This window comes from Gracilinanus agilis, chromosome 4, assembly GCF_016433145.1.
Source record: "Gracilinanus agilis isolate LMUSP501 chromosome 4, AgileGrace, whole genome shotgun sequence".
Taxonomy (NCBI): Eukaryota; Metazoa; Chordata; class Mammalia; order Didelphimorphia; family Didelphidae; genus Gracilinanus; species Gracilinanus agilis.
Genome location: NC_058133.1, coordinates 432,944,701 through 432,961,575, shown reverse-complemented (window position 1 = coordinate 432,961,575; position 16,875 = coordinate 432,944,701). Strand labels below are relative to the sequence as shown.

The window sequence follows — 16,875 nt, the reverse complement described above, 5'->3', positions numbered from 1 at the left end:
ATACTATAAGGCAAAAGGAACTCTTAGTAACTTCCTGCAGGCTGACTCATTCAATTTTTAAACAATTCTATTAGAATTTATCCTGATAACAAGACTTTTACTGAATGTAAATCCATCTCTTAATTTTGCACAAATTTATTCAGTACTGCATTATCCTGAACCTTTTCCCTACCTTTTTGTACCTTTTGTGCTCATTTTTTAAAAATGTAGTTCTTACCATTTGTCGTCCTAAGGATCCTCTTTTTTTTAATGTCTCAGATGTCTCCATTACTAGCTTATCTAATTTCACATAACACATCTTCTTAACTCTTTGCTCTGAATCATGACCCCTCAGTTTTACACCATTGAGAAATATGCATGACTGGCTTTAAAAACCACACTGCCATTGTCAGGATCATGTCTCTACTCATAATCAATAGCAAAGTTAGTCTGACCCTTTTAGCCATATTATTTATATGTCCCCACTCATACCAAATAGTAATCCTTTTTGGAAATTCATTTGAGCTCTGAGGGCTCTGAGGAGTGGTCAATTATATTACAGTTGGACTTATTTAGGTATAAACAGTAGAAATAGGTTTGTTTATTTCCTTTCATTTAGTTGCATAGGTATACAATATTAATGTAAAATGCTTGAATTACTATTATGCCTAAATATTCTTTTAGATTATGATAATGATGAGCTGAATTCATTGTATTAACTCCTTTCTAATTATCCATCTTTTAGTAAAAAAAAATCCTGTGATGACTGAAGATGAAAATTCAGGGGTTAAGCTAAAGCCATTGGTCTTTCGTGCAGATGATACTACTCCTGAAATAGTAAAAAATGTTCTACTAGAACGTGGTTGGAAAAAATTTAATGAAAATGTTCAGGATGTAGGAGACTGGAACCTGTATTGGCGGACCTCATCTTTCCGTATGATTGACTATAAAAATGTTAAGCCATGGCAACGGCTTAATCATCACCCAGGAACCACCACACTTACCAGAAAGGACTACTTGGCAAGACATTTAAAGCACATGAAAGGGATTTATGGAGCATCTCTTTATGCATTCTGTCCACTGACTTTTATCATGCCCAATGAGTATATTAAATTTGTAGCTGAATATTCTAGAGAGAAAGAGGCTCTTGGTAGAAAGCCAAGCTACTGGATATGCAAGCCAGCAGAACTGTCTCGTGGGAGGGGCATAATAATTTTCAGTGACCTTAAAGATTTGATCTTTGATTGTACAACGGTTATACAGAAATATATTACCAACCCTTTCCTCGTTGCTAAGTATAAATGTGATCTACGTATCTATGTTTGTGTTGCTGGTTTCCGGCCCTTGACCATTTACATCTATCAGGAAGGACTGGCACGATTTGCTACTGAAGAGTTTGATCTTACTAACCTGAAGAATAATTGTGCCCATCTGACCAATAGCAGCATCAATAAAGCTGGGGCCTCCTACAAGAAGAATAAAGTTGGGGTTGGTCGAGGTTGTAAATGGACCCTGACCAGGTTCTTCTCTTATCTTCGCAGTAATGATGTGGATGACCTGCTTCTGTGGCAAAGAATCAATCAGCTGGTGATCCTCACAATGCTCGCCATTGCCCCATCTGTTCCTTTTGTTTCCAATTGCTTTGAGCTCTTTGGATTTGACATTTTGATTGATGACAAGTTCAAACCTTGGCTTTTAGAAGTGAACTATAGTCCTGGCTTATCTTTAGACTGTTCTACTGATGAGTCAGTGAAGAGAAAGCTTATCCATGATGTCATTGAATTAATGCATTTCAATCAGACTCGCCTGAGGAAGACCAAAAAGGAATCTAGAGAAGCTTCAGGCCACTGGACTGACATTTTTGGGACTGAAAGTGATAAATATGGAGGTAATGAAACTTCAAATCATTGGTGTAAATTTTCCTTGGCAGAAGGTATTAAAGATAGAGTCCGAGAAACTTCACGTCATTGGACAAACATTTCTTTGTTTGGACAAAAAAACAGAGTTCATGCATCATCTAAATACAGATCTTATAAGAAAGACTCTCATAACTCTTCCAATATTATCTCTTTATTGGGATTCACAGGAAGAACATCTGATAATGATTTTTCTACTTTAGGGAAAGAAGACAAAGATTCTCATAAAAAAGAAATTACTACAAAACTAAGAAAAAAGAAGGCTGCAAGAGATTCTCTATCCCAAGACTTTCCAAAAATAAGAGATAGAAAGACTACATTCAAGTCAATCCATTTCTTCCAATCTTCTGAGTCACATAAGATCAAGAAAACCACCAACCCATATTTCCCATCTGACAAGGGCATGAAGCCATGCTCCCATGCAGGTGATTTTGTCCTCATTTTCCCTTTCAATGAGGCTACTCTTGCAGCTTCCAGGAATGGTTTGGATCTCAAGAAGGTCATCCACGAACTTCATAAGCTTGCAAATAAGCAAGCAACAATAGAGGAAATGGATAAAATTAAGAAAATGTGACATGGGATTTAGATACCTTACTAAAATCTCCATTCATCACATGAATCATGGTAATAATAAGTGGAATTTGCTATCTGGCTATCATCTAAAACTATCAAAATTACATAAAGGGATAATCTCATTAGATGTGATAATGTTCATATTTTGATGAACTTAAATCACATATTTTATTACATGCCTAATGTTTCCTCAGACCCCCTGGGAAAGTGGTACGTATATATGCATTTGGACATGACTTTCTGCAATGATCCTATGTAATTAAAAAAAATTAAAACAATTTATTAATTATTAATCTAACATGTTAAAGGCTCTGAGAAGAGGACAATAAGACTAAAAGACCAGGAGTAAACATCCTGTACCAGGTATATTTCGGTAGATCTTTTTATGGGAATGTCTTAATGACCAATTTTTTTCATAATGTAATAAGATCCCAGAACTACTACTACACTGGGATATTGGGTAAGTCATTTATTCTTCTGTGTCCTCAGTATCCTTATCTGTAAAATGAAGGAGTTGGATTGATTGATTCATAAGATTTCTCCCACCTTTAACCTTCTATAATGTGCCAAAGTTTTCCCAAAACAAATGCTTACTGCAAAATTAAAGAACAGAGAGCACCAAAAGGTTCCCTGTTCCCAGTCTTACCGAAGAGAAGAAATAGACAAGTCATTTTCTGTTGAGATCTCTTTATCATCTCTGATAATCTTATAAGGACAGCTTAGTTGATAAGGGAATAAGGACAGAACAAGGGAGTTGTCTTTTACCTCATGCTTCCAGCTCTGGCTCCAGGAGCATGGAGTTTATTATATATATATTTCAAGACTCATTTCACACAAAAGAACCCCCCTGAAACCTTACAGATGCGCAGAAGTTACGAATTATGTCACATCAAAATACAAAACATTGGCTTCAGAATAGACCAAGGCCATGGCTGAATTTTGATTAGTTTCTTATCAGAAAGCCAAGTTGGGGAGTATCCTTCTCAGGGTCAAATTCCCACCCCCACCCCCGCTAAGATTTTGGCCTTGGCTATACCAAGCAGCAGCATTACTTGCTGTGTTAATATTGTTAACTCTTTAAATTCAGGTTTGATAGGAACTTAAAGCTTTTCAATAAGGCCACAATACTTTTCAACAAGAATTCACAAGGATCACAAAAGGGGTCAAAAGAGGAGTCTCAGATTTTTATCTATTCTCTTACTGGCTTCCCACAATTTTACTATTACATCTTGTGTGAAAAACAAATAGCTTCTATATACTAAAGGCTAGCTGTGATTATACAATTTGATTGTAAGCATTTATGCATTAATTTACTCAACCAATATTTATTTAGGACCTATCATTATTCCCCTGTTTTGGGCACTGTGGGGGATACAGAAAAGGATAAGTCATGGCTTCTACTCTTACAGAACAGAGGGTGTAACATAGAACATGAGACAAGCAAAAAGAGTTATAATACAATGAGCATGCAAGTGAAATATGAGAGGTCATAAGATCATAAGATTATAGGTTAGGGGCTACAAGGGACCTTAAGGATCATCTAGTTCAACTCTCTCCTTTTACATATGAAGAAATGGAAGCCAAGAGAGAGGACATGACTTACCCAAAGCCACACAAATAAATAGATAAAGGCAGAATTTGAACCAAGGTTACATGACTGCAAATTTAAGATTTTTACCAAACTATCAGGCTAATTCAAGAAAAGACAGTCCATCCTGGCCAAGCACTCAGGGAAGTGTTTATGAAAGAAAAACCATTTTAATTGGGCCTTGAAGGATAAGCAAGAATTGGACAGGTAAAGCTTCATGAGAGGGAAAGAGTTTTATAAATAGAAGATGAGTTCATATATAGGACTGGGATGCCATAGGGAATGCTCAGGGATGTTGAGTTTGTCAAAGGACTGGGTATGAAAAATGGAGAGGAATAAAAAACTAAACATGTAAATCAAAGTCATATCTTAGAGGATTATGAATGCAGACTTTGTCCAGGTAATCAAGAACCATTGGAAAGGACTTATGTATGGGTGCCATGATTGGAACTATTTTGTAAAAAAGATAAATGAGGTAGCAGCAAGTGAGGTGGAGTTGAGATGGAAGTCAGTTGTAATAATCCTGATGGAATATATTAAAGGGATAAATCAGAATACTGGCACGAGAAGGATAGCTTTAATGAAGATTGAAATGTCAGGATTCTTTGGATTTAGGTGGGGAGTGAAAGGAAAATAAAAAAATTGAGCTTGATGTGACAGAGTGGTTGTTTCCTTGATAGGATATGGCTTAAATAGCTCTAAAATATGGAAAAAAAGGGGAAAAAGATGAGTTTTTATAATTTTATATAATGTTTAAGTTTTCTCTTTATGGTGCACCAAGGACATGAGGATTTTTTCTAATAATTGTTAAACAATCATTCCACAAATGCTCAGGCATCCTTGTAATAGCAAGCCAATTTTTTGAAAATTTTATATACTAGAGCCATCCCAGCTCTGGAAAAGTGGCATAAGGATATGAATAAATAGTTCTTAAATAGGAATTATGAACTAGTAATAACAATATGAAAGATTTCTCCACATCACTAATAATAAGAGAAATTCAAATCAAAGCAACTCTGAGCTTTCATTTCACACCTAGAAAATTGGCAAAGATGACAAATTTGAAAATAATCACTGCTGTAGGGGCTATGGAAAGACATACATGCTAATAGACTATTTTTTTCTAAACCCTTACCTTCCATAGTAGAATCAATACTGTGTGTTGCTCCCTTGCCTGGGGACATGCAGTAGAAAGTTTCTGAGGCCATGTTTGAACCCAGGACCTCCCATATCTAGGCCTGGCTCTCAATCTACCACCTAGCTGCCCCTCACCCCCACCCCACTAATAGACTATTAATAGAACTGTGAATTGGCTCAATCATTCTGGAAGTAGTTTGGAGTCATGTTTAAAAAATGACTAAAATGCACACATAAATTAACCCTAGACTAATAAATCACTTATCTAAGTTAAAAAAAATAGAAGTTCCACATGTAACAAAATATTAATAATATTTTGCCACTTTTTCTTGTAGTAAGGAATTGGAAACAAAGATACTGATCAATTGAGGAATAGTTCTCAAAATTGCCATTCATTAATATAACAATATTGTGCCATAATGATTATAATGAAAAATTCAGAGAAGAATGGGAAATTTATATGAACTCAAAGAGTGAAGTAAGAAAAAGTAGGAAAACAATATGTACAATGTCAATAATGTAAATAGAAAGCAAAACAACAAATTTTATGCAATTGTGCTTTCAGAGAATGGTTAAAAATTGTACCCTCTTACCCAGAGGTGGGGACTATGAGTATGGAATATTCTTTTTTAAAATTTTTATTTTGAATATTTTCCCAGTTACATGTTTCACATTCTTTCCCTCTCCTCCAAGCCCCCCTAAACCCCTTTAGCTGGCACACAATTCCACTGGGATTTACATGTATCATTAGGACCCAATTCCATATTATTGATAGTTGGACTAAAGTTATCGTTTAGTGTTTATATCCCCAATAATATCCCCATCAGCCCATGTGTTCAAGCAGTTGTTTTTCTTCTGTGTTTCTACTCCCATAGCTCTTCCTCTTAATGTGGATAGCACTCTTTCTCATAAGTCCCTCAGCCTTGCTCTGGATTCTTGCATTGCTGCTAGTAGAGAAGTCCATTGAGTATGGAACATTCTATACAAATAGCAGGCCCAGCTAATATGCTGTCTAGTTTTCTCAATTGCTTCTTCATATTTGTTTCAAAGGATGGCTTGCTGGTTTGGGGAAGGAAAAGGATATACTTGGAAAAGAAGGCATTATCAAAAGCAAACTACATTTTTATTTTTATTTTATTTTGAATATTTTCCCATAGTTACATATTTCATGTTCTTTCCCTCTCCCCCAAACCTTCCCCCACCCCCCTGCACACAGCTCACAATTCCACTGGGTTTTACATGTATCATTGACCTAATTCCATATTATTGAGAGTTGGACTAGAGTTATCGTTTACCTCCCCAATAATGTGACCATCAGCCCATATGTTCAAGCAGTTGTTTTTCTTCTGTGTTTCCACTCCTGTAGTTCTTCCTCTGAATGTGGGTAGTTTTCTTTCCATAAATCCCTCAGAATTATCCGTAATCATTGCATCACTGCTAGTACAGACGTCCCTTACATTTGATTTTACCACAGTGTATCCATCTCTGTGTATAATGTTTTCCTGGTTCTGCTCTTTTCACTCTGTATCAGTTCCTGGAGGTCGTTCCAGTTCACATGGAATTCCTCCACAAATTACATTTTTAAAACAAGAAAACTACACATACTAAGTTAATAAGAGATAGGAATGAGACCTATTATTTCATTAATATAAGGGACTTTCTGGATAAGGAGTTGTAGAGTTGTTTAGGCCAGTAAGAAGTTACTTGCCAAGGTTCACACAGCCATTCTATGACTGTTAAAAGATGGCAAAAATGTATATGCAAACATCCTAATTTCTATTCATGTAACATGAGCATTAAAACCAAAAAGGTGATTCACTTAATTCTATTGGATTTAGAAATAGATACAATTATTAAATCAGATTCTTTTTATCCAAAGTTACAGTTAATAACTCAACTGGAAGATTGATACAATACAGGAGTACTACTTGATATGCATTCATGTTATGGTGCTCAGTTGACCAAACGACAACAAGAAATTGTAATAATAGTTGATAAGGAATCTAAAATTAGCTAGCCCTTCCCATTCTGAGCACTAGTAAAACTGGATTAGAATTGGGCCTATGTGTGTTGAAGCCCACTCAAATGGATCCTTGAAAGCCAATTGTTAAATTTTTAGTGTGACTAATGCCCTGTTGGTGGAGTTGTGATCTGATTCAACATTCTGGAAAGCAATTTGGAATTATGCCTATATAGCTCTAAAACTGTGTTTCTTGATTACTAATGAGTCTTAAGTCTGTATCCCAAAAAAGATAAAAAGGGGGGAATGTTGGATGGGGGTAAATGTATCTATACAAAGATATTTATTTCAGCTTTTTGTAGTAGATAAGAATTCAATTGGGGAATGACCAGACAAGTTATAGTATATTATTGTCATGGAATATTATCATGCTCTAAGAAATGACAAGAAGGATAATGTCAGAAAAAATTTGAAGAGATTTACATGAACTCATGCAAAGTGAAGTGAGCAGAACCAGAACACTGTAACAGTAACAGCAATATTTTTTGATGAGCAACTATGAATGATCTACTTGTTCTCAGCAACATAGTAATTTAAGACTATTCCAGAAATTCATGGTGAAAAATGCTATCTGCCTTCAGAGAAATGCAGACCACTTCACTTTCTTCTTCTTTTTTTTGAGATCTCTTCCACATAATAAGTAATATGGTAAAATGTCTTATATGATATGCATATAAAATGTATATTAGATTTCTTACCATCTCAAGGAGAGGGGAGGGGCTAGAGAGATTAAGGAAGGGAGGCTAGAAGGGGTAGAGAGAGAAAAGTGACTGTTAGAATTGTTTTTACATATAATTGGGGGAAATGAAATCTTTTTTTTAAAAAGAAAATAAATTTTTTTTTAAACTCTTACCTTCTATCTTAGAATCAATACAATGTAATGGTAAGAGCAGTGAGATCTAGGCAATGAGGGTTAAGGGACTTGTCCAAGGTCACACAGCTAGGTAGTATCTGAGGTCATATTTGAACCTGAGACCTCTCCTCTCTGGGCCTGGGTCTCAATCCACTGAGCCACCATACTGGCCCCCAAAAAAGAAAATAAAATTTTAGCGTGAGTATTTACATCTCGGAAATCAGCAGTTATAAATCAGAAACATATTTTTGTGGGTTTTCTAGATTTAAGAAAGTGATGGAGAAAATGTTAATAATGCAAATTAAATTTAAAAGTGTGTCCTGCATACATTTTGCTAGTTGTTAAACTTTTATTAACACATGCTTAATTAGGCTTAACGAAACTCTAGCATTTTTAGTAAATAAAACTTTTTGGGTTATGACTTTTCTTCTATTTAGATACAGAATCCCCTGAATATTATATGACATAAGCATTTTTATACTTGACAGGAGAATATGAAGGTTCAAGCAATATGACTTGCTTATTTTAGGTTTAACATATATATATATATTTCCATTACTATTAAGAGGATGCTAGATGTTAATGATGTTATAAAATATCTAAATGTGATTTAATTCAACTATTGTTTATTGGTCTATCATGTGAAAGGCATTGTGGGAAAGCAAAGGTAAGTAAGACATTATCCATCTCTTTAAAGGACATAAGTCTGTTGGGGAAGATGGAATAGGATAGGCTGTACTAGTCTTATTACAATGCCTCATCTTGCTGTGGAAATGGCTTGAGTGTTTTTCCAATGGAAGACAAGTATGGCTCTAGTGTACATCTATCTATGCTATCAGGACCAAACTAGCCAAGTGCCCTGAAGTTTATCACCAAGAGGTTAACTGATATATTGAAGGATTGCAATACTAGTAACTAAACAAAAAAGGGATGATATATGAGAAATTATTTCTCTCGAATATACTGGTATTTGACAAAAACAAGTTAGACATAGGGCAAGTCAGTAAATGATTACTTTTATGGAGGACAAAAGGGGGTTTTTAAGGCTTTCAGAGTCTGGTTTTGGATTTAAGGTCTAATTTCATTAAAATTATGGCTTTTCTTTCTCTTGATATAGGTATATTACTGATATTATTTGGTGCATATCAGTCATTAATAAAAGTAATTTGAGGCTCAAAAATGGAATGACAAAGGGAAGAGAGAGGGACAAAGACAATGAGAAGAGACGGGAAAAGAAACTAGAGAAAGGAAGAGAGATTGTCTTTAGTTAGGAATACAATAATTGGAATCTTTCCAAATTTCAAGATGGAGTATGGAAATGGTGCCTTAAAAGTGTTGGAAGTAAATGGATAGCAATGAAAACAAAGGGCGTTAAAGTCTTTTAATAGCCAAGTAGCAGATAGTTTGTTGTAAGCAACAAACTATCTGCTACTTGGCTTGCTGTAAAGAAGCTAAAGGCAGTATCTTTTCAAAGGTTAGAAAGTGACAGAAACTAAACATATTACAAAGTGTATAAAACAAACACTTTAAGAACATGTAATTCTGTCAGCCAATACAGGTCATAACCAACCCCTCTGGAACTAAGTAGATGGCTGTGACAGTTACAATGACTAAAAACCAAAATGACTTTGCAGTCACCCAGTTGGTGGGCCTCTCATATTTTAACTGAGTCTATCTGCAGAAAATCAACAATGAAGTCTCTGCCAGGGCCCACACATTAAACCAGACCTTGCTTTTCCCTAGCATAGCCTTCAAGACCACTGGTTCATTTTCATGGTGCAATGAGCTCCAAGAGTAGAACTTGAATAGTGATCTAAATCATGGTTGATACACATAAAGGAAAACTGATAAGTGGAATTGGACCACTTGAGGAGGAAATATCTTTTCATTCTCTAAAGAATAGTGATCTGGATTCACAGGTACTCTCAGAAGAGAAGTCAAGTACATGTGTGTGAGAGAGATAGACAGAGACAGAGAGAAAAAAGAGAAACTTGGAGAGATAGACTAACATATCTCAGAATTCTGGAGAGAGGTCTTCAAAGGAAGCAGAGGAGGAATCATTCAACAGAAGAAATGGACCCAAAGGATCCAAAACTCTTAAGAATTACTTTTCCAATCCCCCTCTCCTACTACCACACTCCCATAGTGTCAGGCATTTTATGAATTTCTTCAACTCTATTCCTATCCCTCCTCCCTCATCTATCAGTGAGGATGATAAAGAATCTCTCCTTTTTTGACAGGATAAATCTAATAGATGAGAGAATATTATGGAGTTTCCCTAGATTTCAGCAAAACATTTAATAATTTACCATGCTGTTCCTTTTAAGAGAGGAGGCAAAGATATAGGAATGCTACAGAGAAGATAAAGAGCTTCATTACTAATTGGGGTTAATACAAGTTTGGCTGTAGGACATTTTGGGACTAGTTAAGAAGGCAGACACAAAGTGTCATTAATAGGAATTGGTAGAAGACCACCCCAACAATTCAGACTTGATTACATGTCATTTAACATTTTTTTCAATAATTGACTAATGACATATCAAATTTGAAAGTGACAAGTAGAAGAGATACCTTATTGTATGACACTCAGGATCCAGAAAAACTTCAACCTCAGAAATTTGTTGAATCTAATAAAATCAAATAGTGATAACTCTAAAGCCTTATACTTGAATTAAAAGAACCTTTTCACCAGGACAATATGGGAGCTTTATGAACTGAGTTGACTGCAAATCCTACCAGGCAAAAGTGAGACATGGCATTCAAAAACATAGCAGTGTGAGACTGGATGATGTGATAATTAGATTAAATCTACATTGCCCATCTTTAGATTTAATCACCAAAGGTGAGAGCACCTCCAATTCATAACACACCTGTGCTAGAGTGGGTGAGGAATCAGAGTCAACCGACTGCCCCCTAGGCAGTCAGTCCTATGAGAATCATCTATTGTGATTGGACATGCAAAGTAGGAGGGAGGCACAGGAAGTGATGCATAAGTGACACCTTTAAAAGGAGAAGGTCTTCAGTCAGCTGAGATCTGCTTTTCAAAAGGAAGGCTGATGAAGGAGTTCTTCTGGTCTGTGGAGGAGTGCTGGCTGGAATGCTAAAACCTTGGTGAGTTTAAAGACTGACTAAATCTTCCTGAACTTCTCTTAAGAAACTTCTTTTAATAACTCTGTGAATGAAGCTCACTTCTGGGCTTCTGGCTCTCTGACTCTTGGCTGAGGATTAATTAGATCTACCTGGATTAATTAGAGGATCTTAGTAATTTACCTGCTGTGTTAGATTCTTATTTCTTTATTTCCTCTCTCTCTTCTCAATTGTAAATAAACTTCCATAAAGTCAATTTTGACTTGAAGTTATTCCTAAATTGGGGAGATTTCCCCTGGTGACCACCTTTTAATATATTGAACCCCAAGGCCCCTTTCCCCCCCTTACAATGAGAAGATATCAAATGACCAGGACTTGCCAGAAAATACAAGCATTATGTGTAATGCCTAGTGCTCCATTTTGAAAGACTACAAGTTAATCTGGAAAGGACTTAGAGACATAGGTAGTAAAGGGCCTCAAATTCCTGCCTTATATGAACCATGTAAAGAAACAATGGATGTTTAACCTGGAGAAAACTTTGATAGATCATAATAGTCATCTTTAAGTTGGTAAAGGACTTTTGATGGAGGAATAGATTTCTTGCAATTGGACCTGTGTGGCAGAATTAGGAGCAATGGGTGCCAAAGAAAAAAATTTAGGATTCAAGTAAGGAAATACTTTTTTGTTATTGTACTATTCAAAAGTAGAATAAACTGCTTAAGAGGAATTGGGGTTTTTCTTAGTAGGAGTCTTCAGCAAAGTCTGAATGACTACTTACTATATATTATATATTACTCCATTCTCCACACTATATAATGATCCAGCCAAACTATCCTTCTTTCTGTTCCTTCTTCACAAATGTCCATTACCAAACTTTGTGCATTAGGCCAAGGTATTTCCCAGAGTTGGAACATTTCCCTCCTCCTCTCAAACTCTTTCCTAGTTTCCCTCAAAGCTCATTTCAATTGCTGCTAGGTGGTGGTGGATATGTACTTATTTGCATGAGATGTGAAAGTCAATGGACAAAGTGTGAATACAGAATTTGAGAGTTTTGTGCCTTGGTGAATCAATGGGAATATAACTGAGGAGCTGGGGTGCCTTTTGGCACTGCCTTGAGTGAGAAGAGAAAGATTATGCATGGAAATACAGTTGTGATCTGGTTGCTAAAAACGAGTCTATACCTGTAGAGAGTAAAGAATGATGAAAAGCTAAAAAATCAGATTCTATTCTGTATGATACCTATGAATCATGATAAACCAAGCTCTCCTAGTTTCTGTTTCAGAAGGAGAACTTGAGGTGGACGAATGAGTGGCAGTGGTTTTAGACAGTGTAATACATACCTCTCATACTTCTAAATAATGTAATTATAAATATCTCTTTTGAAATCTGATGAAAATATCTTTGATGACCTCCATGGGTTTTTAAAATATACTTTATCTTTTCAAAATCACCTAAAATCTCCAAGAAAGGCTAAATTTGGTGACTTAACTTTTTTTTTTAAACCCTTGTACTTCGGTGTATTGTCTCATAGGTGGAAGATTGGTAAGGGTGGGCAATGGGGGTCAAGTGACTTGCCCAGGGTCACACAGCTGGGAAGTGGCTGAGGCCGGGTTTGAACCTAGGACCTCCTGTCTCTAGGCCTGACTCTCACTCCACTGAGCTACCCAGCTGCCCCTGGTGACTTAACTTTTAAAAAAGCTAATATAAGTTCTTTCTTAAAACCCAGTTTCATAGCATAATTTGTTTATTCTCTCAGAGAGCTGTTTTACAGAAAGTAAAGACTTGTTCTTGATACACATAATTCTCTCCATTTCTCAACCCTATAGTTTCATAGACATTGTCTAGGAGGGATTGAGACTCTGAAACTCTTGAGACAAGGAGGAACAGAAGAAATCAGTAAGAAATTAAGAGAATTGGGGAGGAAGAGAAGGGGAAAGTACTAGATAAGCACTAAAGTTAAGATTTTAAGAGAAGATTCAATCACAATAAATAGGATAGAGCTTTTAGGACCATTTTAAAGGAAGTATATTACCATATTACCACACAGAAATTATGGTTTCTTTGTTGTTGAATTTTGAAATTGGTTGGTTTGATATAGGTCACCATAAGAGCCAGAAAGTGGAGGAAACCAATACCATGGCTTTAGCTGAGAGAATTCCCCTTACTTGGGGAGAGGGATGATATTTAATGGAGGTGCATGTGTGAGAATTTATTTTTCATATACTGGATTAATTCCTAAATATTAAAATCACTGTGTATTCCTCTGTTTGGGACCTGGGTCAAAGACATCATCTAGTCTGCTGCTTTTTGTATTTTCTTTGTCCTTGGGAATCCCAAAGAATGTCTCCTTTTTAAAACAGAATTTGGTTAATAAAATGAAAGAGACAAGGACTCTTTTCCCCTAGATGTGACTGTCAGTCTGATAAAGGGCCAAGGGTCTGATGGTCCTCTTAGCTATCAGCAATTAAAGATGTCTTGGGATGGTAAAGGGAGGAGCCAAATAATGAGTTTCTAAAAATCTTTCAGGCTGCCTGACTCAGTTGGGGTTGTTTCTGGTCATAAGAGAAAGCAAAGGAGACCTCTATCAGTTTATCGGTTACAATAAATGCTGGCCTAACCAATAAACCTATTATTAGCAAACATATTACCAAAAATCAGTCTTTCAAGATAATTTTAATTGTAACATTGGTTTATCACATTCAATGTTTAATTATCTCTGTTTCTCTTTAGCTGTTTTTTGAAACTATTGACAAAAACATATTAGGACCTATTGTCCCATTGGTACATTGTTCCAAGACCATCCATCAATCATGCACTGTACCCCAAAGAGAGTAACCATTGTTAGTACAATCTTAAAATACAAAGATTCGTTTCAAAAATATTTTTAAATGCCTACTTTGTATTTTCCTGAATTGGTTAAATTTATTTATTTATGCTCCTATCAATTTGATTTTTTTATATGTTTCTACTCTATCCAAGACACTTTTCCTGTAAAGAAAATTTTTTATTGCTAATTTTAAAAAAATTTCCACGTTTATATATTTCGTTTTTTCCCCTCCCCTCTTCCCTCCCTTCTGACAAATCCAATAAGCACTTCCACTGGGTTATATAAATGTTATCACTTATACCTATTTCCATATTATTCATTTTTGCAATAAAGCAATTAAAGGAAAAATTTTAAAGCACCTAATGATTAATACACTGCAAAATGCCTAGTGCATACCTAAGTACTTTTGTTGTGGCAATTCCAAATGGCTTACCCCTTTGAACTTATGAACCCCACTTTAAAGTATTCAGATCTTGCCATGCTGGATCACGGATTTATAACTGAAAGGACCCTTTGAGGACATTAAATCCAGGTCTGCTTTTTTTTTAATAGATGAAGAAAATGAGGCACAGAAATGTTCAGGGAATTGTCCAGAGTTGTATAGCTGAAACCAGCCTAAAATTAGATCTTCCATTACTGTGGAAATTTGATGAGTTTTCTTTAGGTTATAAATCTCACTACAAATACATTGGTAGAGCAATGGAAATGTTGGGAGACTGAGGTGCATGCTCACTCTTAGATATTATGAAGCAGCTTTTTAGGTCCATGAAATAGCTGACCATTTATTGTTATGATTTCATGCACACCTAGAAAATATCAGTGCTGTTTGATTTTTGAAAGTCCACCATTAGAATTTCTTTCATTTAACATTTGAACCTCAAAATGTCATTAATCTTGAGAAATGTTATTTATACCTACCTTAATTGGAATGAAAACTTTAATAGTTGGTTTTTCTTTTTAATACTGAGTATCCATTCCATGGCAAAAGAGTAATAAGAGTTAGGCAACTGGGGATAAGTGTCTTGCCTAAGGTCATACAACCAGGAAGTGTCTGAGATTAGATTTGAATCCAGGACCTCCTGTCTTCAGGCCTGGTGTTCTATCCACTAAGCCACATAGCTGTCCCAATAATACTAAAATTTCTATAGGAGAAGCATCAGGCATTATGAATAGCTAGCAAACCATGGAGATAAGACTCATGCTTAAATACCTATAATATGAAATGGAATGATTCAGAAACTAGAAAAGGACAACTACTATATTAGAGATTTGAAGAGGGGGGAACTACTTTTGGCTGATAGGGAAAGATTAAAGGAGGGTTGAGAGAGGACCATGAAGACTTCATGATGGTAATAATTGGAATGATTCTGAGAAAGGTTTTAGATTTTGGCAGGTGGAGGTTGGGGAAGGGTATTCCAGCCTCAGACACTTTCTAGCTATATGACCTTGGTCAAGTCACTTCACCTGTTTGCTTCAGTTTCGTCATCTGTAAAATGAGCTGGAGAAGGAAGTAGCAAACCACTCCAGTGTATCTGCCCAAAAAATCCAAAAAAACCCAAGGAGTCATGAAGAATTTGATATGAAATGACTCAACAACAACAATAATTCCTGGCAAAGGTGAGAAAATGTAGGAATGTTCCATGGATGTGAGTATAACACTTTGATAGGCTTATAAACAATAGTAGTGAAAAATAACACCAGGGGAAAAGTTTGGAACCAGTTCATGAGAACTAAATTTATATTGCTAGAAAGTATTAGAACTGGCCAACTACCTGTTCCCAATTTCTGTCATTCCAACTTTTATTCCATACTGTCATCCAGACCATCCCTGCTTCCTGGAATATTCTCCTTATTTGGCTCTATTTCTTAGAGCTCCTATTTTTTTCTTAATTCAAAGCTTAGCTCAAGGGTCATCTTTTACAAAATATTTTCTCTTTCTACTTATTGTTTACCTAACTGAATACTTTATGCTTATTTCACATATATGCTTTGCTTTTGTTTATGTGTTTTGCTAGAATGGCACTAGTGCCATGTCAAAGATCCGGACAAGGGAGAACTACTGATTCTCTTTCATAGAAATCACTCCTAGGGTTACCTTGCAGACTTCTCATCCTTTTAAAAGTAAATAATTAGGGGGGCAGCTGGGTAGCTCAATGGATTGAGAGCCAGGCCCAGAGATAGGAGGTCCTGGGTTCAAATCTGGCCTCAGACATTTCCCAGTTGTGTGACCTTGGGAAAGTCACTTAACCCCATTGCCTAGCCCTTACCACTCTTCTGCCTTGGAGTCAATACACAGTTATTGATTCCAACTCAGAAGGTAAGGCTTTAAAATAAAAGTAAATAATTAGAGAGATTAAACAAATAGATTTGATGTGATGCCTTCTCCTCAAAAGCTGTCATTCATCCTCTATGCCTGTGAAATAGGTATGACCTCAGTCTTCTAAAAATAGGGAAAGTGAGGTAAAGAGTAGGTGAGAAACTTTTCCCATGGTTGTATAGCTATCTGGGTTTGGTCAAGTTGAAACTCTTACCTAGGTCTCCAAGTCCACTGTTCTTTCCTCTAGATTATTTGTCTGTTTATTGATATATGTATATATGTATACCTATGTAAAACATTATTTCCTTCTCTTGAACCAGAATAATATTTGTTTGTAATGAATGTAATGGATCTCCTCTAAAGACTCAAAATCTTATTATAGTCCACAGTTCATCAACATATATGCACAGAGGCATATTCCAAGCTCATGTTGCATACATGAGCCCAAACCAAGTATTCAACCTGATACTAAACAAATTAAAGTTTTACTTTTTTTTTTTTTTTTAAGATTTCCAGCCAGTATGTCACGTTGGCAAACAGAGTACTTCTGTTGAGTCCTTTCCATCTCCAGGAGAGAT

At 35.9% G+C, this 16,875-nt stretch overlaps 1 protein-coding gene across 1 annotated transcript; it reads left to right on the top strand.

Moving 5' to 3' along the window:
- The first annotated feature begins 732 nt into the window (after positions 1 to 732).
- Positions 733 to 2,469, top strand: TTLL2 (tubulin tyrosine ligase like 2). The gene has a single exon (XM_044671745.1). It carries the CDS (start codon positions 742 to 744, stop codon positions 2,467 to 2,469), a length of 1,728 nt encoding a protein of 575 aa, XP_044527680.1. The 5' UTR covers positions 733 to 741.
- Positions 2,470 to 16,875: the final 14,406 nt, after the last annotated feature.